This window comes from Mastomys coucha, unplaced genomic scaffold, assembly GCF_008632895.1.
Source record: "Mastomys coucha isolate ucsf_1 unplaced genomic scaffold, UCSF_Mcou_1 pScaffold15, whole genome shotgun sequence".
NCBI lineage: Eukaryota > Metazoa > Chordata > Mammalia > Rodentia > Muridae > Mastomys > Mastomys coucha.
Genome location: NW_022196897.1, coordinates 45,936,570 through 45,963,259, shown reverse-complemented (window position 1 = coordinate 45,963,259; position 26,690 = coordinate 45,936,570). Strand labels below are relative to the sequence as shown.

At 38.8% G+C, this 26,690-nt stretch overlaps 1 protein-coding gene across 1 annotated transcript in view; it reads left to right on the top strand.

The window, feature by feature from the left end:
• Ccdc148 (coiled-coil domain containing 148) overlaps window positions 1-26,690 on the top strand; it is a 263,630-nt gene that overhangs the window by 71,540 nt on the left and 165,400 nt on the right. The window contains exons 3-5 of the mRNA XM_031373199.1: window positions 7,306-7,368; window positions 14,330-14,451; window positions 22,461-22,564. Coding sequence (XP_031229059.1) covers window positions 7,317-7,368; window positions 14,330-14,451; window positions 22,461-22,564 — 278 coding nt within the window. The 5' untranslated portion in view covers window positions 7,306-7,316. The remainder of the gene's footprint in view (window positions 1-7,305; window positions 7,369-14,329; window positions 14,452-22,460; window positions 22,565-26,690) is intronic.

The window sequence follows — 26,690 nt, the reverse complement described above, 5'->3', positions numbered from 1 at the left end:
CTACAAGGATGGAAATGGAGAGGAGTCTGAGGAAAAGAAGGTCCAGTGACAGACCCAAAGTGGAATCCAGCTCAAGGGGGAGCTCCAAGGCCTGACACTATTACTGAGGCTATGGAGCGCTCACAAAAAGGGCTCTCATCCATTTCTATGGAATTCTAGAGGTTCACAGAGTCTGGCCCCTCTTACCTCTTTCTCTCTGTACCCAAATCTCTTCTCCAACCTGGAAAAGCACTGGGATAAGTAGGTTTGCATTTGAATCTTTTTCTTTTTTTTAAAGCAAAGTTGGTTTAGACTTTCTGACCTATCACAGACATAAAAGCCCTAGACATTTCTAAAAGGTTGACTCTGTGGAATTTGCTTCATACGCCAATGTTTATGAATGAGAGGGGCAGAGATTTTATAGATCTCTTGTCTGATTATTGATTTTGTTTTGCAGTGAGAGGGTGGATTGAATTTTTTCTAGAAAAATTTCTTTCTTGAGCCAACAAGATGACTCAGGGGACAAAGACACTCACTTACTTGCAAGCCTGATGTCATAGGTCCATCCTCTGGTACCCACAGAGCGGAAGAACAACGTGACTCTTGTACATTGTTCTTTGACCTCCACACATACAAGCTCACAGCATGTACAACTCACACCCACCTCTCCCACATATAAACTAAATCAATGCTTTAAAGTGGAAGTATTTTTCTCAGGTGCTTGTTTTCAGTATATTAATAAATATATTCATCTTATGGCCATTCTGGTCTATATAGATTTATGAACAGGGCAAAGTAATAGACTGACAAAAAAAAATGGCCAAGTTATATCATTAAATAAAAACCAATGTATACAAGTGCATATGCCATTATCACACCCTTATACAGATTACACTAATACTTGTGTGTGCATAGAAATATATTGAAAATAATTTCTGTGTATCAGAGATGAGTGGAGCTGGATAATGATTTTCTTTAAAGATTTATTTATTTTATGTATGTGAGTACACTGTTGCTGTTCTCAGACACACCAGAAGAGGGCATCGGATCCCATTACAGATGGTTGTGAGTCACCATGTGGTTGCTGGGAATTGAACTCAGGACCTCTGGAAGAGCAGCCAAGGCTCTTAACCACTGACTTATCTCTCCAGTCCTAACGTGGACAATTTTTAAGAAATAATTTTCTATGTAATTTGACATTAATTTAGGCAGTACCTTAATAATTGAAAGAAAATAAATTAAGCTGTTTATTTGTAATTTGCAGAGTATTAAAACTGACCTTGAGAAATTTCTAGTTGTAAGAGTAGCAAATTATACTTTAGTATGTCCTGTCTTTTAGTAGAAAAGATTGTAAGAAATAGCTGGATTATGTTTCAGTGTAGTTAGTTATTCTCTCACATATTTACAGTTTTATGTCTTAAAAGATTCTTGATATCATAAAATCTGGTTTCTTTTATAATAGAAACTGTGATAGTGTTTTCCCTATAAATGGTAAAGTAACCACTAGAAGCTTAGTTCTTGTGCGTGTGCCTGCACACGTGTGTGTGTTCATGTGGTGTGTGTGTGTGTGTGTGCATGTGGGATGTGTGTGTGTGCTTCTTTTTGTGATAAAAGTTTAGAAACTATGCTTCAGCAAAAATGAAGTCAAAATTAACTGCAACCCTACATTCCAGAGATTGCTACTCTTAGATACGTGGCTGACTCAGTCCTTTCTGCTCAAATTTCTTGTTATTTCCTACCATGCACTTTGCAGCTTCTTAGAGAACAGACCTCATAAGTTACCTAAGCCATTTATTCTTCAACACCTTATTTTGCTTGTTTTTTTCTTTAGAGTTAGATCTTTCCCATCATGCTTGGGATTACCATGGGGTATTTGTTATGCAGTGGAGCAGTCTGACCATTATTAGTTCTAGTCATTTCCCATTTGGCTCCATTAATTTTTCCAGGGCAAAAACTTTATGCAAACTAGAATGCCTAGTGTTTTATAATGGAAAGGACGTGCACTATTCTGCTTAGAATTTAAAAAGGAATTTTGGGTATTGGGAAAAAAGAGCTACTCAAGCCAGACTCTGAACGTACTATTTGAACTAACATATAAAGTGTTTTGAGAGCTATCATATGGAACAGATGATAATTTGATACCATATGAAAGCTTTTGAATGCTGTTAACAATCTTAGGCTTCTTGGTAAAATCCTTGTTATCTTAGGAAACTTATCCTCATGGGTAACTGATTAATCCATATATCCATACAGTTAATATTGAGTTTAGCAATAACAAACTAACCATAGTGCTTCCAATCTTGAAGTCTAAATATAACTTTTTCTTCCTTGGTATATTAAAAGCTTTCCCCCCAGAAAACAGGTGAAAATAACTTTTAATACCATCAGAAAAAGCTGACTCCTTTTTATAAATTATAATCCTGAGAACTATTTTTCTCATCTTTAGAGAAGTCCCAGCTTTTCATCTGCCTGTAGAGACTTAGTTAAGCCATGTGTGTTTGTTAATTTGTCTCTTTTTTAAATTAATCATTTTATTTGTTTACATTTCAAATTTTATCCCCCTTCCAGGTCTCCCTTCCATGAGCCCCTTCGCCTTCCCCCTCCCCTTTGTCTCTAAGAGGATATTCCCCCATCACCCACCCACCCACTCCTGCCTCTCTATCAGATCTGTAATAATGGAACTTTACGTTAAAATGCTTGTCAAATCTCTTGCCACTGAAAAACTATTATTACATTGTGCATAAAATTACTCACCCTATACTCTAAAATTTTTTTCCTAAATGCATTAGTTTTAAATGTTTTCAGTAATTAAATCTATCAAGAAGGCTTAACATTTTGACAGCATTCAAACACATTCTAAACTGTCACATAATGTACGTACAGCGTACTTTCTAAAGCCACGTATTCTTAACGATTTAGCATGGGAGACCCTGTTCAACTCACCCTAAAACATTTAAATGGGTTGGACTTCGCACTTGCAAGCAGACTAGTAAATGACTTGGGTGGGCTCACATTTGTTCATGAATCCAGAAGAGATGCTTTTAGCATAGCTCAACAATATTTTATCTGGAATGCATGGGGACTCTGCATTTTGCTCTTCTGAGATTTTAAGAACTGTGTTAAACCCTAATGGAGTTAGGGGAGCCCCTTGCAATGAAATCCGCTGCAAGCTTTGCACGTTGTGTGGATGTTCACAGAGAACAGGGAAAACTTGTTTTGGTGGCTTACCACCAAACAATTTCATCTCAGCCTGGGTTTGCTTGCCATACTGATAATGAGTTAAGCCTTATTTTCAGAACATTTTAATACATGAAGTAGCACTGCTAGACACTAGTTGCCAGATCTTTGTGGTCCTCCTGAGTCTTAGGCATCCCAAATGCTAGAAGAAGCTGCACCAAGACAATTGCTTTTAAAATTTCCAGGTCCTAAATCTGAATGTCTATTTAGTTCTTTGACATGAGAAATACTACAAATGAATCCATTTTTATGATGCCCAAACTTAATGATTCCTTAGAAGTGTACAACAGTATTGAAAAGCAAATAGTAATTATGTCAAAAGATTTAAGTAAGTATGAGTTTTTTATATATAGCTTGGTCAACCAAGCTAGATTTTAAGTTCATGAAGACAAATTGGGATTTTGGTTACAATGCCGATTCCTAGACGTCACCTTAGGGTGAGATTTTTATACTTTTACTTGAAAGTTTGGACTGGTTAGATGGCTCAACAGGTCAAGTGTTGCCAAGCCTGGTGACCCCAGGTTGATCATGGAACTTATGTGGTGGGAGGAGAGAAGCAAGTCTTTAGGTTATTCTCTCATCTCTTCATGTGAACCACGGCACATACATGCTCACTAATGTGTGTGTGCACACTCATGTAAGTAAACAAATATGTAAATGTAAAAATGAATAAAATTTGAACCATATATAGGTGGTAAGGAGTACTATGTGGTTTGGATGTCTCTTCTCAGCAAGCCAGGAGATGAGATGATGCAAAATACGGCCCTCCTAAGCTAAGGTAGCAGAAAAGGGAATGGGAAGACTCATTTTCCTGAAGCTTTGAATCTCAATGCCAAGAAAAATGATTCCAAATCTAAAGGGGTGAAGCTGTCCATTGAGAAAAAATATCTAATTTATGAACCAGAGGGCCAGTGAGATCTCCCAGCAAGAGAAAGACATAAACAGAAAGATAGTGAAAGCAAGAGACAAGGTACAGGAAGCCTGAACTAAGGAGCTCTCATAGGTTTGTCCAGGAGATGTCCTTATGTGTCTGGTACCTATAGTATAAAATAGAAAGCAGTATTTCGCTGTCTCTTCCGTTTTCTTCCATTTCCTTTGGTCTTGCCCATTGTCTCTTCTTTCATGTAACTTATCCAGTGGTAAAGGCATCTATGTTTGTCATTTCTGTCTGTAAGTTATGCTATTAAAGCACATTAAAAAGAAGTCAAAAGTAATGATTGGGAAAGAGGATCTTCTGTGTACTTAGAAATTGATATCAACATTCTTCTGAATGGCTAAAAGATATCCAGAGAAATTTTATTCATGTCCTCAAATAAAATTTGTTGAACACTTAGTCTATTTTGAGTAAGTGCTGGAGACAAATGTCCCAGTTAGGTTTCTATTGCTGTAATGAATAGCATGACCAAAAGCAACTCAGGGGGGAAGTGGTTGACTTATCTTGGGGGACTGTAGTGTATGTATCATCGAAGGAAGTCAGGGCAAGCACTCACGGCAGGAACCTAGAGGCAAGAACTAACGTCATGGAGGAACAGTGTTTACTGGCTCATTCCCCATGGCTTGCTCGTCTTGCTTTCTTATACTACCCAGGGCCACCTGCCCAGGAGTGGACACCACCCACAATGAGCTGGGTCCTCCATACCAATCACTAATCACAATCTCTCAGTTAAGATTTCTCTTCTCAAATGACTCCAGCTTGTGTCAAATTGACAAGAAATTAACAAGGATGCTATGAATTCATTACTTTTCTTGTTGCCATGATAAAATCAAAAGCCACTAAAGAGTTTGGCTTGGGCTCCCAGTTTGAGGGATATAGTGCATCATGGGAGGAAGGCATGGTAGTGGGGGCATGAGGCAAGTGTCTGGTTACCTTGTATCTGTAGACAGAGATGAATGCTGGAGCCCACACTCTGTCCTTTCCTTTTTCTTCACTGTGGGACTATGGCCCATGCAATGGTACCACCCACATCTTCCCTTATCAGTAACTCCTCTGGCAACTTTCTCACAGATACGTCCAAAGGTGTTTCTCCTAGGTTATTCTAAATCCTGCTAAGTAGCCAATGAAGAGTAACCATTATAAGCTATGAGTGGAAATACAGTATAGTACATATCAATCAAAGGTGACAAACATCAAATTGGTAATTATGCAAATGTGAGGACAAATAGGCATTATCAAGGAAGAGACAAGACCAGGATGAGAGAAGCCAGAGGCTCTCTCTGATTCAGATGGCAAGGTGTGGCTGTGTCATTCAAACAGGAGGTTGACTTGACTCTTACAAAGACAGTGGAAATGGGCAGATAGGATGTGAGTTTTGGAAGAAGCTTATTGGTAAGAGGCCGTGTAAGAGAGCAGCTGTAGGCAAGGGTGCCAGTGTCATTAAAACCTTAAAACAGAATGTTTGCAACCAAAGACCCACAAGCTAATTACACACTGGCATTTATTCCCAAAGCTGGTGGGCAATCTACACATGATATTTTTACAGAGTTTTCAAAAAGTCATGGGACCTTTGGTATTTTCTCCTCCCTTTAAGATTTAGGTTACTGTAAAAACCAGTAGATGAGAGTCATTTCCCCCACCGTATGTGAATCAAAAATTTATGAAATGAGGATGCTATAACTCAACCCCATTTAATTAACCTGTCGGCAGTGGAGGTGAGTTTTCCCAGAGAGATGCCTGCTCACTTCAGTGCTGCTGCAGATGGGGTCTCAGGGAGCAGGTTCTGAGGCAGATCTGGGGGATGCAAGGTATTTATTTATCAGGGACCTACACCTAGGACGGGAAGCACAAGGAGCCAGGATGGAATAAGGAAAAACCAACACAGCAGGAAGCTGTGAAGTACATTTTCCACATGAGCACATCTTGGTTGGGACAAGCCTGCTTTATAAACCCATGTTGCTTACTCAGTAGGTGTCCCGCGCTATCTCCCGCCAGCAGGAACAACGCGGCACACACAGGATCCTTCTGCAGTACAAGCTTTAATGCATCTTGAGAGCGAGATCACAAGCTTCAGTTGAGGAGGAGGACCCCGACTATCTCAAAACCCTTCCCTTATATAGAGCTCTATGCCTGCCTCAGACGTGGCGACTCATAATAGGCTGTGGGACAATCAGGCCATTTGACGTGACCAAAGGCACTCCGCCGCAGATCGTTGGGATTTACAGGCACACGCGCACAAGGCGTTTTTATGCTAACGGCAAGCCAGATGTCATCGCCATCTTGTAATGGCGATGTGCTTATGAAGTGGCTTCCCACAAGTAGGCAGGGGCTGTCTGTCCCCAGAAGGGCATGCTTTTGGTTGAGGCTGCACTCTACAGCTGAATTCTACAGTGGGGAAGGCGACAGCAGAGGTTGCTTGTAGATTGAGTTCCCACAGCAGAAAGTCACTCCTGGAAAGGGTTGTACACCTCCATGTTCACCACGCTATAGCACTTAGAGTAAGAGTGAGGAATTAGTTCCTCAACAGATGTGTCTCTTTTCTCCCAGAAATTTAAGACCCATGCCCCTTCCTAACACCAAGTCTCTGTCAGTTGGGGCAGGAGCATAAAGGAGAATTAGGAGGGAAAGAGGGGGAGTGGCAAAGGACAAGACTGGCACAGAAGAGGGACCAGGGAGAGGGACTAGTCAGTAAAGTGCTCTCTATGCAAGTACAAGGACCCAGTTATATCCCCGAGCTCTGGATAAAAGCTTGGTATGGTGGTGTGTGTTTGACCTCAGCACTTGGAAGGCAGAGACAATCTGATCAGTGGGCTCCAAGATCCCATGAGAGACTCTAGTTTCAAAAAAACCATGGAGGTTGGATCTTGAGAAAGAATACCAGAGGTTAACCTCTCAAGACTGCCTGTGTACATATATACACATGAACCCCACATGTACACTTTAACTAGTGTGCGCACATTCACACACACACACATACAGACAGACACACACACACATGCACACGCACACATGTGGCATAGAAAAAAATACCCTGGAATTTAGAGTCATAATATCCACTCCTGGTTATCATTTTTGAAAATAATTAAGTGAATGCAGCTTTAAAAACATTAGAAAATCGATCTGTAAAATTTAAACTGTTCCTTACTTCTTGACAGATACAGAAAGCATGAATAGAAGAGATTGGCCGTTCATGATGATTCAGAGAAATGACAGCTCAGGTATTTTTTTTTTCCTACTTCCATCTGTCCTTTTTGATTTATAGCATGTTATGCAGTTTTGAAATGATACAAACTTAGAATGCTGATTTCTACAATCTATTAAGAAAACTGGCTTTGCTTGCCTAGAATGACTGGCCAGTTCTCCTGCACAGGATCTGTTATAGCCACAAGCTGTGGATAGGACAATGCTGCCTGCTTCTGATGTGTTTTTTTCTGAAGACATTTGGATTCTCTTATAGCAGGTATTAGCTATTCATATTGATGCAAATGTGCGTTTTTGTTAGAATTGTTCAAGTTATTGTGATTTAAGCCATGGCTTTAGTGGAGTTGTTCCTGAGATTTGTCAATAAGGTTAATCTACTAAATTAGGAGATCAGATGTCTAGGAGTAGAGAGTACTCAAGAATTTTACATGATTAGAGTCTTATTTGAATGGTTACATGTTTAGTGTTAATTTAAATACTTTTTTCAAATTTAGCTTTTGAGTTAGAAATTTATTGATGGCTACAGTATCTCCTCATGTAGTTTGATTAATAGATCAATATATTTTGTTTAAATATTTCTTATTGATGCCTAACTTTTTTTTATTAGATATTTTCTTTACTTACATGTCATATGATATCTCTTTTTCCCGTTTCCCCTCTGAAAAAAATAAAATAAGATAGAATAAAATAAAAATAAAAACAAAAAACAAAAATGAAAACAAACAAACAAACAAAAAGAAAAACCCCTGTTCCCTCCCCACTCCCCCTGCTCACCAACCTACCCTCTCCCACTTCCTAGCCCTGGCATTCTCTTACACTGGGGCATAGAACCTTTACAGGGCCAAGGGCCTCTCCTCCCATTGATGACTGACTTGGCCATCCTCTACTACATATGCTGCTCTTCAGTTGGAGTTTTAGTCCCTGGGAGCTCTGAGGGTACTAGTTAGTTCATATTGTTGTTTGTCCTAAGGGGCTGCAAACCCTTCAGCTCCTTGGGTCCTTTCTCTAGCTCCTTCATTGGGGACCCTGTACTCAGTCCAATGGATGGCTGTGAGCCTCTACTTCTGTATCAGTCAAGTACTGTCAGAGCCTCTCAGGAGAGAGCTATCCAAGCTCCTGACAGCCAACACTTGCTGGCATTCACAATGGTGTCTGGATTTGATGGTTGAATATGGGAAGGATTCCCAGGTGGAGCAGTCTCTGGATTGTCCTTCGTTCAGTCTCTGTTCCATAGTTAGTCTCTGCAGCTCCTTCCATGGGTATTTTGTTTCCCCTTTTAAGAAGGAATGAAGTATTCACACTTTGGTCTTCCTTCTTCTTGAGTTTCTTGTGGTTTGTGGATTGTACTTTTGTGTATTCTGATCTTCTGGGCTAATATCCACTTATCAGAGAGTACATACCATGTGTGTTCTTTTGTGATTGGGTTACCTCACTCAGGGTGATATTCTCCAAATCCACCCATTTCCCCAAGAATTTCATAAATTCATTGTTTTTAATAGCTGAGTAATACTCCATTGTGTAGATGTACCACATTTTCTGTATCCATTCCTCTGTTGAGGAACATCTGGGTTGTTTCCAGTTTCTGGCTATTATAAATAAGGTTGCTATGAACATTGTGGAGTATGTGTCCTTATTACATGTTGGGGCATCTTCTGGATATATGCCCAGGAGTGGTATAGCTGGGTCCTCTGGTAGAACTATGTCCAATATCTGGAGGAACTGCCAAACTGATTTCCAGAGTGGTTGTACCAGCTTGCAGTCCCACCAGCAATGGAGGAGTGTTCCTCTTTCTCCACAACCTTTCCAGCATCTGCTGTTACCTGACTTTTTTATCTTAGCCATTCTGACTGGTGTGAGGTGGAATCTCAGGGTTGTTTGATTTGTATTTCCCTGATGAATAAAGATGTTGAACATTTCTTTAGGTGCTTCTCAGCCATTCTGTATTTGTCAGTTTAGAATTCTTTGTTTAGCTCTGTACCCCATTTTTAAATAGGGTTATTTGTTTCTCTGGAGTCTAACTTCTTGAGTTCTTTGTATATATTGGATATTAGCCCTCTATCAGATATAGGATTGGTAAAGATCTTTTCCCAATTTGTTGGTTGATGTTTTGTCCTATTGATAGTGTCTTTTGCCTTACAGAAGCTTTGCAATTTTATGAGGTCCCATTTCTCAATTCTTGATCTTAGAGCATAAGCTATTGGTTTTCTGTTCAGGAAAATTTCCCCTGTACCCATATGTTCGAGGCTCTTCCCCACTTTCTTTTCTATTAGTTTCAGTGTATCTGGTTTTATGTGGAGGTCCTTGAACCACGTGGACTTGAGCTTTGTACAAGGAGATAAGAATGGATCGATTTGCATTCTTCTACATGCTAACTGCCAGTTGAGCCAGTGCCATTTGTTGAAAATGCTTTTTTTTCACTGGATGGTTTTAGTTCCTTTGTCAAAGATCAAGTGACCATAGGTGTGTGGCTTCATTTCTGGGTCTTCAATTCTATTCCATTGGTCTACCTGCCTGTCACTGTACCAATACCATGCAGTTTTTATCACAATTGCTCTGTAGTACAGCTTAAGGTCCGGGATGGTGATTCCACCAGAGGTTCTTTTATTGTTGAGAATAGTTTTTGCTATCCTGGCTTTTTTGTTATTCCAGATGAATTTACAAATTGCTCTTTCTAAGTCTGTGAAGAATTGAGTTGAAATTTTGATGGGGATTGCATTTAATCTCTAGATTGCTTTCAGCAAGATGGGCATTTTTATTATATTAATCCTGCCAATCCAATCCATGAACATGGGAGATCTTTCCATCTTCTGAGATCTTCAGTTTCCTTCTTCAGAGTTTTGAAGTTCTTGACAAACAGATCTTTTACTTGCTTAATTAGAGTCACACCAAGGTATTTTATATTATTTGTGGCTATTGTGAAGGGTTTCCCTAATTTCTTTCTCAGCCTGTTTATCCTTTGTGTAGAGGAAGGCCACTGATTTGCTTGAGTTAATTTTATATCCAACTTTGCTGAAGTTGTTTATCAGGTTTAGGAGCTCTCTGGTGTTTTGAGGTCACTTAAGTATGCTATCATATCATCAGCAAATAGTGATATTTTGACTTCTTCCTTTCCAATTCGTGTCCCTTTGATCTCCTTTTGTTGTCTAATTGCTCTGGCCAGGACTTCAAGTACAATATTGAATAGGTAGGGAGAGAGTGGACAGTCTTGTTCAGTCCATGATTTTAGTGGGATTGCTTCAAGTTTCTCTCCATTTAGTTTGATGTTAGTTACTGGTTTGCTGTATATTGCTTTTACTATGTTTAAGTATGGGCCTTGAATTCCTGATCTTTCCAAGACTTTTATCATGAAGGGATGTTAGATTTTTCCAAATGCTTTCTCAGCATCTAATGAGATGATCATATTTTTTTCTTTGAGTTTGTTTATATAGTGAATTACATTGATAGATTTCCATTTATTGAACCATCCCTGCATCCCTGGAATGAAGCCTGTTTGATCATGATGGATGACCGTTTTGATGTGTTCTTTGATTCGATTTGCAAGAATTGTATTGAGAATTTTTGCATCGACATTCATAAGGTAAATTGGTCTGAAGTTTTCTTTCTTTGTTAAGTCTTTCTATGGTTTAGGTATAAGAGTAATTGTGGCTTCATAGAATGAATTGGGTAGAGTACCTTCTGTGTCTATTTTGTGGAATGGTTTGAGGAGTATTGATATTAGGTCTTCTTTGAAGGTCTGATAAAACTCTGCACTAAACCCATCTGGTCCTGGCCTTTTTTTGGTTGGGAGACTCTCAATGACTGTTTCTATTTCATTAGCAGATGTGGGACTGTTTAGATAGTTTATCTGATCTTGATTTAACTTTGGTACCTGGTATTTATCTAGAAAATTGTCCATTTCATCCAGGTTTTCCAGTTTTGTTGAGTATAGGCTTTTGTAGTAGGGTCTTATGATTTTTTGGATTTCCTCAGTGTCTGTTGTTATGTCTCCCTTTTCATTTCTGATCTTGTTAATCAGGATACTGTCTCTGTGCCCTCTTATTAGTCTGGGTAAGGGTTTATCTACTTTATTGATTTTCTCAAAGAACCAGCTCCTGGTTTGGTTGATTCTCTGTATAGTTCTTTGAGTTTGATTATTTCCTGCCTTCGACTCCTCTTGGGTGATTTGCTTCTTTTTGTTCTAGAGCTTTCAGATGTGCTGTCAAACTGCTAGTGTATGCTATCTCTAATTTCTTTTTGGAGATACTTAAAGCTATTAGTTTTCCTCTTAGGACTGCTTTCCTTGTGTCCCATAAGTTTGGATATGTTGTAGCTTCATTTTCATTAAACTCTACAAAGTCTTTAATTTCTTCCTTGACCAAGTTATCATTGAGCAGAGTGTTGTTAAGCTTCCACGTGTCTGTGGGCTTTCTATTGTTTATGTTGTTAATTGAGGATCAGCCTTAGTCCATGGTGATCTGATAGGATGCAAGGAATTATTTCAATCTTCTTGTATCTGTTGAGGACTGATTTATGACCAATTATATGGTCAATTTTGGAGAAGGTACCATGAGGTGCTGAGAAGAAGGTATATCCTTTTGTTTTAGGATAAAAAATTCTATAGATATCTGTTAAATCCATCTGTTTCATAACTTCTGTTAGTCCTACTGTGTCCCGGTTTAGTTTCTGTTTCCATGATCTGTCCATTGCAGAGAGTGGGGTGTTGAAATCTCCCACTACTATTGTGTGCGGTGTAATATGTGCTTTGAGCTTAAGTAAAGTTTCTTTTATGAATGTAGATGCCCTAGCTTTTGGTGCATAGAAGTTCAGAATTGAGCGTTCATCTTGTTAGATCATATCTTTGATGAGTATGAAGTGTCCCTCCTTATCTTTTTTGATCACTTTAGGGTGAAAGTCGATTTTATTTGATATTAGAATGGCTACTCCAGCTTTTTTTTTTTTTTTTTTTTTGGACCATTGGCTTGGAAAATTGTTTTCCAGTCTTTTATTCTGAGGTAGTGTCTGTCTTTTTCACTGAGGTGGGTTTCCTGTATGCAACAAAATCTTGGGTCTTGCTTATGTACCCAGTCTGATAGTCTATGTCTTTTTATTGGGGAATTCAGTCTATTGATATTAATAGATATTAAGGAAAAGTAATTGTTGCTTCCTGTTATTTTTGTTGTTAGAGTTGGAATTCTGTTTATGTGTCTATCTTCTTTTATTTTGTTGGAAGATACTTTCTTGCTTTTTGTAGGATGTAGTTTCACTCCTTGTGTTGGAGTTTTTCATTTATTATCCTTTGAAGGGCTGGATTTGTGGAAAGATATTGTGTAAATTTGGTTTTGTCATGGAATACTTTGGTTTCTCCATCTATAGTAATTGAGAGTTTTGCTGGGTATTAGCCTGGGCTGGCATTTGTGTTCTCTTAGGGTCTGTATGACATCACCCCAGGATCTTCTGGCTTTCATAGTCTCGGGGGGGAATTCTGGTGTAATTCTGATAGATCTGCCTTTATATGTTACTTGACTTTTTCCCCCTCACTGTTTTTAACATTCTTTCTTTGTTTTGTGCATTTGGTGTTTTGACTACTATTTGGCAGGAAGAATTTCTTTTCTGGTCCAGTCTTTTTGGAGTTCTATAGGCTTCTTGTATGTTCATGGGCATCTCTTTCTTTAGGTTAGGGGAAGTTTTCTTCTATAATTTTGTTGAAGATATTTATTGGCCCTTTAAGTTGGGAGTCTTCATTGTCTTCTATACCTATTATCCTTAAATTTGGTATTCTCATTGTGTCCTGGATTTCCTGGATGTTTTGGGTTAGGAATTTTTTGCATTTTGTGTTTTCTTTGACTGTTGTGTCAATGTTTTTTATGGTATCTTCTGCCCCTGAGATTCTCTCTTCTATCTCTTGTATTCTGTTGGTGATGCTTGCATCTATGTTTCCTGACTTCTTTCCTAGGATTTCTATCTCCAGAGTTGTCTCTTTGTGATTTCTTAACTGTTTCTACTTCCATTTTTAGGTTCTGGATGGTTTTGTTCAATTCCTTCACCTCTTTGGTTGTGTTCTCCTGTAATTCCTTAAGGGATTTTTGTGTTTCCTCTTTAAAGGCTTCTACTTGTTTACTTGTGTTCTCCTGTAATTCTTTAAGGGATTTTTGTGTTTCCTCTTTAAGGGCTTGTACCTCTTTACCTGTGTTCTCCTGTATTTCTTTAAGGGAGTTATTCATGTCCTTCTTAAATTCCTCTATCACCATTGTGAGGTATGATTTCAGATCCAAATCTTTTCTGGTGTTTTGAGATATCCAGGACTTGCTGTGGTGGGAGTACTAGGTTCTGATGAAGTTAAGTAGTCTTGCTTTCTGTTGGTAAGATTCTTGCATTTGCCTTTCATCATCTGTTGATCTCTAGTCTTAGATGTTCTTGCTGTCTCTGGCTGGAGCTTGTTCCTCCTGTAGCTGTAAGCCTGTGTCAGCACTTCTGGGAGATCAGCTTTCCTCTGGTAAAACCTGTGTGCAGAGGGCTGTGGATCAGCCATCCCTCCTGAGTCCTGGGGTCAGAGCACACCCTGGAGACAGGCTCTCTGCTTGCGAAAGGTACAGAGAGGGCTGTGGATCTGCTGTCCTTCCTAGGTGTAGATGGAGATAGAAAGGATCCTGTCTCAGCTTCCCTGCCACTTCTGAGGCCTGTGCCTAACTTTTTTTTAAATGTCTAAAATGCAAGTAAATTGAATAGCATTGTCATTGCTGTCATTGACAGTGTTCTAGCTCATGCAGAATTGTTCTTTCTCTTGCCCCCTGGGAGCAATGTTTTACAACGACTGCAGCAGCCATGATCTAAGAGGGTCTAGGCACAGGGTAAGAAGTCTATTACAAATGTCGTGACCATCTTTTACTTGCTTTTAAAAATAAAAATGTGGTCTAACCTCACTTTTTCCATTAACTAAATTTTGATTTTGAATGACGTGACACTATTTCCCTGTCATATTTTTGTCTTTATGAAAAACAGATATCCTGGCAGTCCATATGAAAGATGGAATGAGGAGCTCCCGGTATAAGCCGGTGGACTACCAGCAGTTACGTGCCCTAACCAAAGCCACAAAGTCTATGTCTGCTTCCGCAGAGCTGAAGGTTAGAGGTCTTTGGGTTTTTTGCTTTTTAGGTTTGGTAAACGTAACACTGCTAGGAGATATTATAGTATTTATATTGAAATTACAGAAAGAAGTGGCTGTCCAGATGGTTTCAGAATCTCCAACTATTAACAGTAGAGAGCAGCAGCTAACATTTACTATCCTGACCATGACATGATATAATTTACATGCGCTACAATGGGTAGTAGCGTCATTGTTTCATCTACATTCAACTTCAGTTTTGGAAAGATGGTTTTTTTATTAGCTTTCGATGATTTCCAACCTGATAGGAAAAGTAAAATATTCTGGCAAGTGCCACTGTTTATTTCCTGATTGAGTGCTTTTTTCCCCAATAACATATAAATATGCCCTCGGGTATTTTCTATTCTAGAATTTTCTTATTTTTTCCCCTCCAGTAAGTGTCCAGTGCCATGCAAAGGGTAACCTTGACTAGATTAGAGGGAGCCATGTGCAAATGATTGTGCAAAGTATTTTAGAGCTATGGATCCCTGAGGATTACTCATACAGCGTAGTTTCCTTATGCAAAGAATAGAATTCATTAAAAATAGCATTTTGTTGTTGTTGTTGTTGTTGCTTGGTTGCATTGACCAACCTGGTAAAGTAGTACGTCAATTTACAAGTTTTCTTTTATATTTAAAATTTTAGGATTTGGATGGGGTTTTGTGTGGCCTTTATTAATAGTATCTTTTAAAAGGCAGTTCTTCCAAATGCAAAGTGCATGTGATAGCTTAGTCTAGAGAAGTTATAGATCTCCATCAGCTATATCAGCGTAAACTAGGCAACTACTTAACAAAGTGGGGCATGGTGTGCTTGGCTCAGGTTCAATTGTAAATTATTATCATATTAAGCAGACATTTCATGTAATTTCACAGAAAAGCCTTTGACTATCCTCTTGGAAGGGTCATTTGTCACTTATGTTCTGAGACTTCACCAACATATATAGATACATATTTAATATGTATTTTATTATTATCCACTGTCAGCATGGGCATGAAATCTTATATATTTCCTCCTAACATTTTATCATGTTATCTTTATATTATTATTTCCTATATTATTTAACCACTGTAGGCCATAAAGTTTAGGCTTTGTCTGCTATTTAGCTCTGCAGACAGAATATGACTATCAGAGTGTGCTCCCTTACCCTCGGGGAAGGTACTGTTTGCTGGGCTAAAGAGGCGGTCTATCAATTAAGCACAGCAAGAAATACAATATATACATATAATTATTCATACAATAATAAATATATTTATACAATATATAAATATAAGTAAGTATATTAACTACAAACAGGAAAACATGCTTTCCTTCCGGATCTGATCCTGAAGGAATGGTTAGGAAAGGCCCTTTTTTTAAGGAAATGTCATTGGACTTGAGGTTGCAAAAGCAACTAAACATTAACTAAGTGGATCTCGTGAGACATCCCAGTGCACACAGGGCTTGGCGTACAAGCATGAGGACCTGAGTCCCAACCCTCAGAACCCATCAGAAAGATGGATGTGCCTTTTGTAATCCAGCCCTCTAATGGTGAGATGGCAGACAAGGGAAGGAGAACGCTTGGGAGATCACAGGCCAGTTAGCCTGCACATGTAACAGCAGATAGGGTCTTCTGAGACCCTGTCTCAAAGAAAGTGGAAGGCAAAGGGAAGACACCCATGGCTATTCCATGTCCTGCAGAGCTCATACATGCCTCTAATTACATATAAGACACACACACACACACAGACACACACACACACACAGAGACAGAGAGACAGAGAAGCACACACACAGAGCAGACACACAGAAACAGAAACAGACAACACACACAGAGACAAACACACAGAGACAGACAAACAGGTAGGTAGGTAGGTAAATAGTTAGACAGACAGACAGACAGCAGATAGATAACAATTTTTAGAACTAAGTAATCTTTGTGTTCAGGAATCTAAGGCAGGAGATTGTAGTTTAAGGTCAGCCTAGGTTACATAGCAAAATTCTGCCTCAATAACAAAAATAAAACAAAACCAGTGACAAGCATGACTGAGTTGAGTATAGTAAAACTGTGTGAATTGTCTTTAATTCTGTGATGTTGGGAATCCTGCTACCATAAAACCTTCATACAGAGGCATTCCCATGGGTTAGACTCCTCTATCCCAAACTTAATGAATATTTTTAGTATATTGAGATCTATCAAGTTTCTTTCTGAAGCAAAAGTATTACAAACATATCCTCTACATCTTTGTCAATATTAGAATATGTAAATATTTGTTGCTAATTTTATTCATCATCCACCCATCTATCCATTCATTCATGTATCCATCCATCTATCCATCCACCCACCCACTCATCCATCTGAGATGCATTACAAAAGACATTTGGGTTGAATGTTGAACAGTTAATTGAGTGTTAAATTCAGTATTTGCTCAAGGCCAAATTCTGTTTAATGGTAGGTTCTCTATTCAAGGCTACACACATTTAAGACTTGAATTACTAAAAGCTTTACATTTTTAACACTAAGTATAAGACCAGAAGATTTTCTCCAGTGCTAGCTGCTAGATGCCACCTCAGGCCCCTGCATTTATACCTTGAGTCAATGTAGGCCCAGTTGTCACCTCCCATGTAAGTTGCATTGCTGACTTTTTGTTTATAAGAGAAGATAATCTCCAAAGATGCTTTCTGCTTACATAGTTTCTAGAAACAATGGCACTTCAATTTTGTACTTTTTCAATTTCTGTATTTGTTGAAGATGTCTCAGTCTGCAGTGATCATTCTGTTAAGTTTTTGATTCCAGGTTTTAATTCCCACAATTCATAAGACAAGAAAGAATTTTTTTTTGTTTTTTGTTTTTTTTTTAAAAGAAGTAGTGTCTTAGCTGTTGTTTTGCATTTTGTCTAGTGAGAATGAATGTGTTCAGAGAACTACTATGTAATTTTCTAAGACTAATTTTTCTTCATGTAATTTACATTTTTATTATATCTGGATAAAGGAAGGTATCTTAGGAGTGTTATTATACATGGATTTTGGAACTTTTCTCATTCAATTTAGAGACTTCACATTGACATTTTGCTTTAATTTACTTTTTAAGATACAAGTAATTCCTAAATAGAATTTCCTTTAAAGATCCAGGACTTAAATAGAATCAAATAACTGGGAATTAAATAAAGCTCTTAAAATATATTTTAACATTACAGATGCTTATATGCTAAACAGTCTGTACTAGTTAGAATTACCAATGTCATCTCTGTTAGTCTTGCTTATTTTATTACCTAACTTTTAATAAAATATGAATAGGCTCAAAGAGTCATTATATCTTATGTCATGTGGATAACAATTCACTCAGAATATTTGTATTAATCATGTCTATTTCCCTGTTCGTTTCACTACTTATGTGTTCAACTTTTACAGATGAGATTCACAGCCTTAACTGTCACTGTTAATGTCACGGCACTTTGCTCTGGCAATATTAAATAGATCTAGGATGGTAGGATTGTTGACACATGGACCCATAAGGAAAATGGCATCTCAAGCTAGATGTGGACCACTCAGCCACTTGACAGGAGATCGTTAGTGACATGGGAGTGTGGGGTAGATGTGATGCTGTTCTATATAATCTCTGTGTCACCGAGCATGATCAGTTTCTGATGCCAGGTGAGACTATGAAGAAAATGCCACATCTTCCAAAGACCAATCTCTAATCTGAAGCTGTGTAGTAGACCTGGGCTAGAAACTAAGGCCACTTTCTGGTACACGTGTCTCCATTCACAATTTATTATGTTTAAAAGCAATCTTTGTAATTATTTGAATTTCTCTGTTTAGGATAGATATAGCTTCCTGCTCCATTCAAGCATCCCTCCACTAAATCTTTTTTACCTTATGGAAAATTACACACATAGATGCAATTACTTTGGATGGTATGCTGAGTCACAATGTGACATCATCCAGCGTCAGAAAGGCTGAGCTTCAGCCAAGTTCTGTTTATGCCAGAGTTATTATTGCCAGAGTGATGACACACTCCCTGGTGCTAAAGTGTCCTGAAGCAAAATTATGTCAGTGATGATGTCATAATATAGTTCACTCATAAACAGTTAGTGTGCTACTCTAAAATGTTAGGACGTAAAAGCCCTGTCTCCACCTGTGTATGAAAATGTCAACTTCTCAAGGATTTGCATTATCTAGTTAGTACTATTAAATCTCTTTGATTGCATCAGAAGATTTTCTCAAAATGTATTCAGAGAGGCGCCTGAGCCCAACCCAGATGTCGCAGTTCACTTTTGTTAGATTCCTCCCTCCCTCCTCTCATAGCTTATAATTTGCATCTCAAAGAAGTCACATCATTGGTCTTTCCAGTTCCTCGCAGTTTGAATTATGCCAGCTTCATGATACAGCGTCATGTAACATGTTTTTCTCTTGGTAGTCTCTGCAAATTGGTAGTTATATCTGGAGAATTGATCAGATTCGGGTTCAATTTACTTTGGAAAGAACACTTACTGATGGCATTTTTGTTCTCCAGTCTTTTTCTATTTTCAATGGTGCAGCAGTGAATAATTTTGTACACCTTTGCCAGGATGGTTTTCAGATATATTTCTATAAATGATGTTGCTAGGTCATAGTTAATCAATGAAAACATCTAATGTATAGCAGTATTACCTTCTGTGGGGCTTGTATCATTTTCCATTCCCATTAGAGTCTGAGAGTGAGCATGTGTCACCCGTGCCATGTAGAATGCTCTGTTAAGCCACTGCCAGCTTGGCAGCTGAAGAATCGCATCTCAGGGTAGTGTTGCTTTGTTATGTCAACAGTTCTTTATTGATAGCACTCATAGCACATCCCGGTGAATTTTGACAGATGTGTGAGTATGTGCATTAACGGTCCAGTTGTACCCTGCTTATGGATGTTCTGTTTCTGAACGTGGATTCTCTGACCCACAGGTCTTTTGTAGTATTTCAGAAGGGGCCTCTTATCTTAAATAATCATAAGTAGACTTTTGTTTCTGATCTTTTACTGAATTCATTATTTTTGATATTCTTTTCCTCAAAGTATTTTTAAATCATCAGCATTCTGAATACATTATCATACACCTTAAAGAAGATTTTACATGGCTTGTCACACAGGAAAATGAATTGGAATCACATAGAAATTTCTCTTGAAGATGCACCTTTAAATCTTTGAATTCTTTTAAACCCCCCCTTTTTTCACTTGTGGCCTGAGGAAAGAATGCAGTCTATAGCTGAATTTCTAAAAACAAAACAAAAAACAACAATTAAGATGTTGCACAAAGTGTTGGAAGTGTTTAATGAAAAAATAGTAGCTTGATTGTTTTTTTACTTTTATATTCTATTTAATTGGCCTTTCTCTGGGCCCAAAGGCAACAACATTGATTTTTTTCTTTAAGCTATAAAAAATATGTTCACATCTTCCACCAATGTGTTTTAATTTTTTGTACAACCTGCACCAAGTATGTCAAAGGAATCTAGTCTTAAAATTGTGTCTGTTGCAAGAAACTTTAGAGACTGTAGATGGTAAAAATTTGAAATTGGTTTTAGACATTCTTAACTCAAGAGATAATGTGCTAGACTGTAGACATACTCCATTCTTTCATTTTTCAATAGGTAGACACTATATGTTTTTACCAATGTCCCCTACCTAATTTTCCTTAAACTTCATAATTATAACGGCCTCAGGATCTTCTGTGGAAAAGGTTTGATTTTTGTCTTTTTAAGTCATTCTTTAGATTAATTTGTTTGCTCATGTCCCTAATTTTGAATCAGAAACTAAAAGAGCACAAAGATAAACTCAAGGTTAAAGTAATCAGTGTACAGCAGCTTGAAATAGCATGCATTATGAGATCCCTTTTTGGAACTTGTCTTCTCAAGTTCATTATTGGTATTTCATTGCTATAAAGTACTTTATAGCAAAGAAGTAGTTTATAACAGAGAAAGTATGAAATATGTACATTTTTGTCCAGTTTCTGATTATCAGTTTCTTTTTTAAAAAAGATTTACTTGTATTATTTTGTAGTTGTGTGGGTGTGTGTGTCTGTGTGGCATGTTAGTACAGTACCTGCAGAGGGCAGAAGAGGTTTTCAGATCCCCTGAACCTAGAGTTGTGAGATACCATGTGGGTGCTGTGAATCAAACCTGGGTCCTCTAGCAAGAACAGCTAGTGCTCTTAGCCACTGAGCCATCTCTCCAACCCCGATTTGTATGTTCATAAATATTTAAAAGTGTTCATGTGCAATGCAAAGTTTGGAGTACACATGGCAATAGGTGGAGTCTAAGCAAGAATCAGACACTGCTTGGGGATTTGGAGTTAAGCAAGAAAGATAGTTGTACAGTTGATAGAATGAAGAGTCAGAGGTCTGTGGGGCAGCATAGAGGTGGACAGCTGCTGAAGTCACTGCCACCCTCGGTCAGAGGGATGTGATAAAGGAGTGGGTGCTACGACAAACTGTGGGACAAAACAACAGAGCTATTTGGAACCACGTCCATGGAAAAGTCGGTGCATTGGAGAACCTGAGACCCTTCCGAAAAGTGAAGAGTTGGTGATGCTGATGATGCGTTGGTGTGCTTTATCTCCCTCCCTCCAAACTTCTACAGCTGGCATTTTTCTTTGTCTAAACCAGCTAGAAGCCAGCTGAATGGGGTATCTGAGAAAGACGCTGCTTTCTGCCTGAGCACAGATCAGGGAGGTGGTAATAGACCAAAGCTTGACAGAAGTTGACTGCATAGTCCCCACAGTACTCATGTGCTGCATGTTAAAAGGTCACAGAACTTGGTGAACACTACATTTAGTTGAAAAATTAAGTTTCCATCTTCCAAAAAATTTCAGTATTTCTTTGTTAAGTACCTTGCAATAACTATCTGCCTGACTCTGAAATCTTTTCTTATAAGAAGTGAAATGACTGCAGTTGCGTGTTCCAGGTCCTGTTCTTGAGTACTGAAGCTGGGACTAAAACCAGGTCCCCTAACAATGGGCTTAATGAACCTTTCCAATCTTATGATGAGAGTTCAGATTAAATCCAACCCAACATCAAGGGTCTACGACTGTGATGTTTACAAGCTTCCTGATCTTCACCAAATCTTTGAACCAAATCCTCATGGTCTTTGGCATTCTCATGCATAAAACAGGAATAATGGTACCTAAATACTTTGTAGGGAGCATGGGTCCAAAATGAGAACAAACGTATAGAAACTCTTGAAAAGTCTGCCTTGAGAATGAAGTGGGGGGATTACTTATTGCATAATAAACAGAGTGCTGCTGCTGGGGAGACGGGTCAGCAGACATCACTTGCTGCTATTCCAGGGGACCCAAGTTTGCTTTACAGGATTCACATGGTGGCTCACAATCATCTATAACTCTGATTCTAGGGCATCCGACACTCTCTTCTGGCATCTGTGCATACAAGTGGTGCACAGACACAAATGAAGGCAAAACACCCATACACAAAAAGTAACAATAAAAAAAATAGGTTTAAAATGCAAGCAAAAAAAAAAACAAGCATTAAAAAAAAAACCAATAAAACAAATGAAAAACCACAGCAACTTCACTTTTTTTTTTTTTTTAGCACATCTTAAACAGGGGTTTCAAATTGGCCAGTATCTCAGGGCATTTTGTTTGATTGTTTGTTTTTTGAAGATGTCCCAAACTCTGGGTGTAGCTAAGGCTAGCCTTGAATTCATGATTCTTCTGTTTCTACATCCTGAGTGCTGGGATTCTTGGCATGTGTCACTGTGTACTGCTCTTCTCCCCCTGATATTTAATTCTGCACTTATTTGTGGTAGATTGTGTGTTAGAAGATGTACTAGTGGTGACTGTAAAAACAGGAAACCTTTCTTTTGTAGAAATATGTTTCAGAAGATGTAGCATTTTCAGCAGTTCTTTGAGAAGTTCATGCATGTGTTTGGAGCATATTCACCATTTACTTCTCCCCCCAGCGCTCCCTGGATCTGAGAAAACGTTTTTCAAAGCTTGAACACTGCATCTCTTTTGGTTCTCCTCTAAATGTAGATCAGGAAAGCCATGGAGACATCAAGGGCGGCAAAAGAGCAGATGCTGATCAAGCAACATAAGCAGGTGTGGTGGCAGGAACAGGAGAGGCTGAAGGGGATCAGGTGAGAGACCACCCAGGTCAGTGAGAAGGCATGGGAACCCCTGAGAGTTTCACACCCCATGATTGATTCACATCTGTAATGCCCAATCTCCATTAAACCGGACGATCAAAATCTAGAGTTGTTTGAATGTGAGTCACATTTTTCTTAGCTTACTCTGGAAGGCGGGGAGTCTGTGGATATTTTGTTTCCTGACTGGAGTTAAGGACAGTCATCTCTATCTGCCACTCATGCCCATCCCAGGCGTGGCTGTTGTGAATGCATGTATCTCACGCTGACATTGGCTACAAGCTCTTCTCCATATGAAGCAGAGGCTCCGCAGGGACAAAAGTTACAGTCATCTTTTCATAGTATGTATACAGAAGAAGCTTAATAAATGCTCTCAAGACAAGGGAACTGAGGTCTTCAGGTGTTGATTGGGGTTGGCTTGATGTTGTACCAAGACTCTCAGTTTTGATTTGGATCCTCTTCCTGTCTGTAGCAATCAAAGATGAATTAAAAGAAAACAATAATTTGATGTTTGATCTTAAATATAAGCTCTGCAAAAAGAGTTTTCTTTTCAAAAGTAAAGGCCAAAAGAGAAAGCAGATGTCTTTGCCCTCATGTGAGGCTTAGCCATTTGCTCTGACAATGTAGCATTTATAAACTATGGTTTAAACAATGTTATCACATGTACTTATTCTTAGGAAGGTAGAGCATTGTTGCGCTCTTAGCCTATGTCAAGTTTCCGAATTCCATTGCCTTTGCTTTGGACTTGTGTGTGTTCATGTCCAGTGATCCCTGCGTGAGAGGTACAAGACTCATGATTGATGAGGCCTTTAGATTATGTTAAAACAGAAAAATAAAATGCTATAAGCTGTACAACATACTTTGGCTGTAAAAACCAATTCAAATTATACACTAAATTCTTCCAATGTCACCTCTTATAGAGAAAAAATATTCAAGGTCACTGAAAAAAAGCATTTTGAAAATGTGCACAAACTGAAATACAATAAGAGGAAAGCCACTTATTAATCTAGCAATCATTAAATACAAGCACAAATGAAGGAAGACACTAGGAAGGGTTTCCATTTCTTCTTTCATTTTATGAATATTAAACATTCCACATCTTCGCCAATGTGTGGAGTGAGTTGATCTTGAGCCAGACAGATGAATCATATGCATAGCATTATGGAAACTCATTCTGTCGGCTGAGCTAGGAGAACACAGAGAGATTGGAGGCAAGGAACTCTCCAGTGAGGATGACCTCTGCTGCCTGTAAACTTATAAGGACTAAACACTGTGCGTGCGCACACACACGCACACACACATACACATACACACACACACACAGAGAGAGAGAGAGACAGAGACAGAGACAGAGAGCCTGCCAAGATCATTTTCTTTGTTATTCCAGAATATAAGGTAATTTTTAATACATATTCCTTGAAATCAAAACCAGCAGCAATAGGCCAACCATTAGAGAAGTGGCTAGATGCTGGCAATGTAAGTTAGTAGTTTAAGTGGTCTATTTGTCTATCTTAGAAAATCTGCCTGGCATTCAGGATGGCACCTGAAACTAAGCACTCAGGATGCTGACACAGGAGGATTACTACAGTTTCAAGGGGTTAAATAGCAAACTCCAGGTTAATGTGGACTATAAAGTAAAATCTTGCCTCAAAAAAATTAAAAATGAGCACACACACACAATCTGTTCTCCCATAATAAGGAAAAGATTCTTATTTAAGGGCCTTAGATCTACAGAAGATAAGGGGTACAATGGTGTTTAACCTCTCCTTGGTAACTGAGTATGTACCAGCTAACATAGTTAAGGATTACAGTGCTTAACCTCAGTCCAGAGAATAGCTGTACCATGTAGGTCTTGTTGCTCTCCTGGGGCTGCTGCTGGGACTTCTGACTGAGCTGAAGGGGTTAAAGTGTCTGCAAAGGATAAACAGGCTAGCTTGTGGGAAGCTGGGATTGAAACATCGGTATTCATTTCCTGTGTTCCATTACCTTGGAGTTGGCTGGCTTTTCTTTTTCCTGAAATGTTCCACTCCCATCAAAGCAGATCTAGTTCTCCACCCTCACTAGTTCAAACCAAGGGAGGATGGGCCAGGAGATGGTTCAATTGGTAAGGAGCTTGGGAGGGAGGCACGAGGACCTGAGTTCCATCTCTACTACACACATGACAAAACAACTGGCACAGTGGCCCACAGCATCTTAATGAGGTGGGGACAGGATGGTCCTTGGAGCTTGCTGGCCAGCAAGTCCAGCTGAGTTGGCAAGCTCCGAGTTGAGTGAGAAACCCTATCTCAAAAACTAAGGTAGAGGGCAAGAGAGTTGGCTTAGTTGTTAAGAGCACTTGTTGCTCGTGTTTAGGATCCAGGTTAGAATCCCAGGGTGTCTGGCCACTGTATGTAACCCCAGGCTCAGGGGATCTGATGCCCTCTTATTATATTTGAGATATACATGGTACACCTATGTACACAGAAGCAGGGTGCACATACATATGTATAAGCAGAACACACAAAGAAATAAATCTTTAAAAAAATAAGGTGGAAAGTGGTCAGAGAATGTGCTCAATATCAGCCTGTGGCCTCTACCTGTGTATATGTGTGTCCATACACACAACAAGGCACAAGTTAGGACCTTGAAATCTTTACTTAGAGAACTAGATAAAATTTCCAAATATCAAATTTGTTTAATATTTAAAGTTGTAAATTTTATGTGAAATTTAGCTTATACAGATTTATGGCCTGTGGAGTCTATTACATGTTCCCAGGAGCATTGACAGGAGCTTGCTGTCACCTTCTTCATGAGCTTTGGTGCAATTATTTGTAGATGTAATGATAAATTACTGTCTTGCAACAGTTTACAGATGGTTAGCCTAGTGAAGGGTGTGTCTGAGTCTAGCACAGGTATCACCCTTGCCTGAGAGTTCAAAATTCTGCATAGGGCATTGGTTCCCTCAGATCACCAAAGGAGTACACAGCTTCCCTTTTCTGACTGTTTATGGACTCTATTCTCTCCTCAGCCTCTCAAATAGAAGGAGCCAAGGTGGTTGCTACATTTGTGTGTCAACAACTCTGTTCTAAAGTGAATTCTTGGTTGTCTTCATGAAAATGCACCCACCCCATCCCAGCCCCCCAAAACGGAAAGAGAAATAACTTCCATGGGTGGTGGTGGTGGTGGCGGCACACACCATTGATCCCGGCACTTGGAAGGCAGAGGCAAGTGGATCTCTGAGTTTGAGGCCATCCTGGTCTAGAGACAGTTCTAGGACAGCCAGAGCTGCACAAAGAAGCCCAGTCTTGAAAAACAAACAAACTAACAAAAAAGTACCCACCGTGCATGTAACAGTGGCAGGTATGCTCTTAGAAACAAAGGCTTGGGGAATGGCTCACTCAGCTGGTAAGACCAAGAGGCTGAGTTTGATTCCCAGAAATCCAGGTTTAAAGAAAAACTGAGTACAGCATGCACTTGTGATCCCAGTGTAGTAGAGGTGAGAATGGATGGATCCCCGGACTTACTGGCCAGTCAGTCTAGCCTACTGGGTGATCTGCGTGTCAGTGAGAGAGATGCCTCAAAATGGAAGACGCTTAACGCTGACCTCTGGCCTCTTTGTACACACACCCAAACACATGAACATATATATACACATGCACACACATATGTACACCCTCCCCCCTTTCTAATAAAAGCTACTTGCTGGCTAATAAAGTAGTATCATTTACAACAGCCTTTCACCTTTATTCACATATATGAATTTAATTGAAAGGCACATATACATGTGAACATCCTCCAATATTACAACATTAACTATGAAAACTATTTGGAAATAGTGTAAAACATAAGTGATAGGCAAAAGAACCCCACCAAACTACAACATGTATTGTTAAATATGCTGTTATTTCAATTACATAAAATACCTGTAGTCAAAGAATAGAAACTTGTTTGTGAGATAAAAAAATAGCAATCATGTTAAAGAATATTTTTAACATTTAAAAACATTTTAATTAAATAGAATTGAATCACATTCTTGTTCCTCTTTTGTACTACTGCTGCTCCCAAAGACCCCTCTTCAATACCTACAATATCTTTTTTGTCATATTCCTTCAAATTTATAAAATATTATAACAATAAAAAT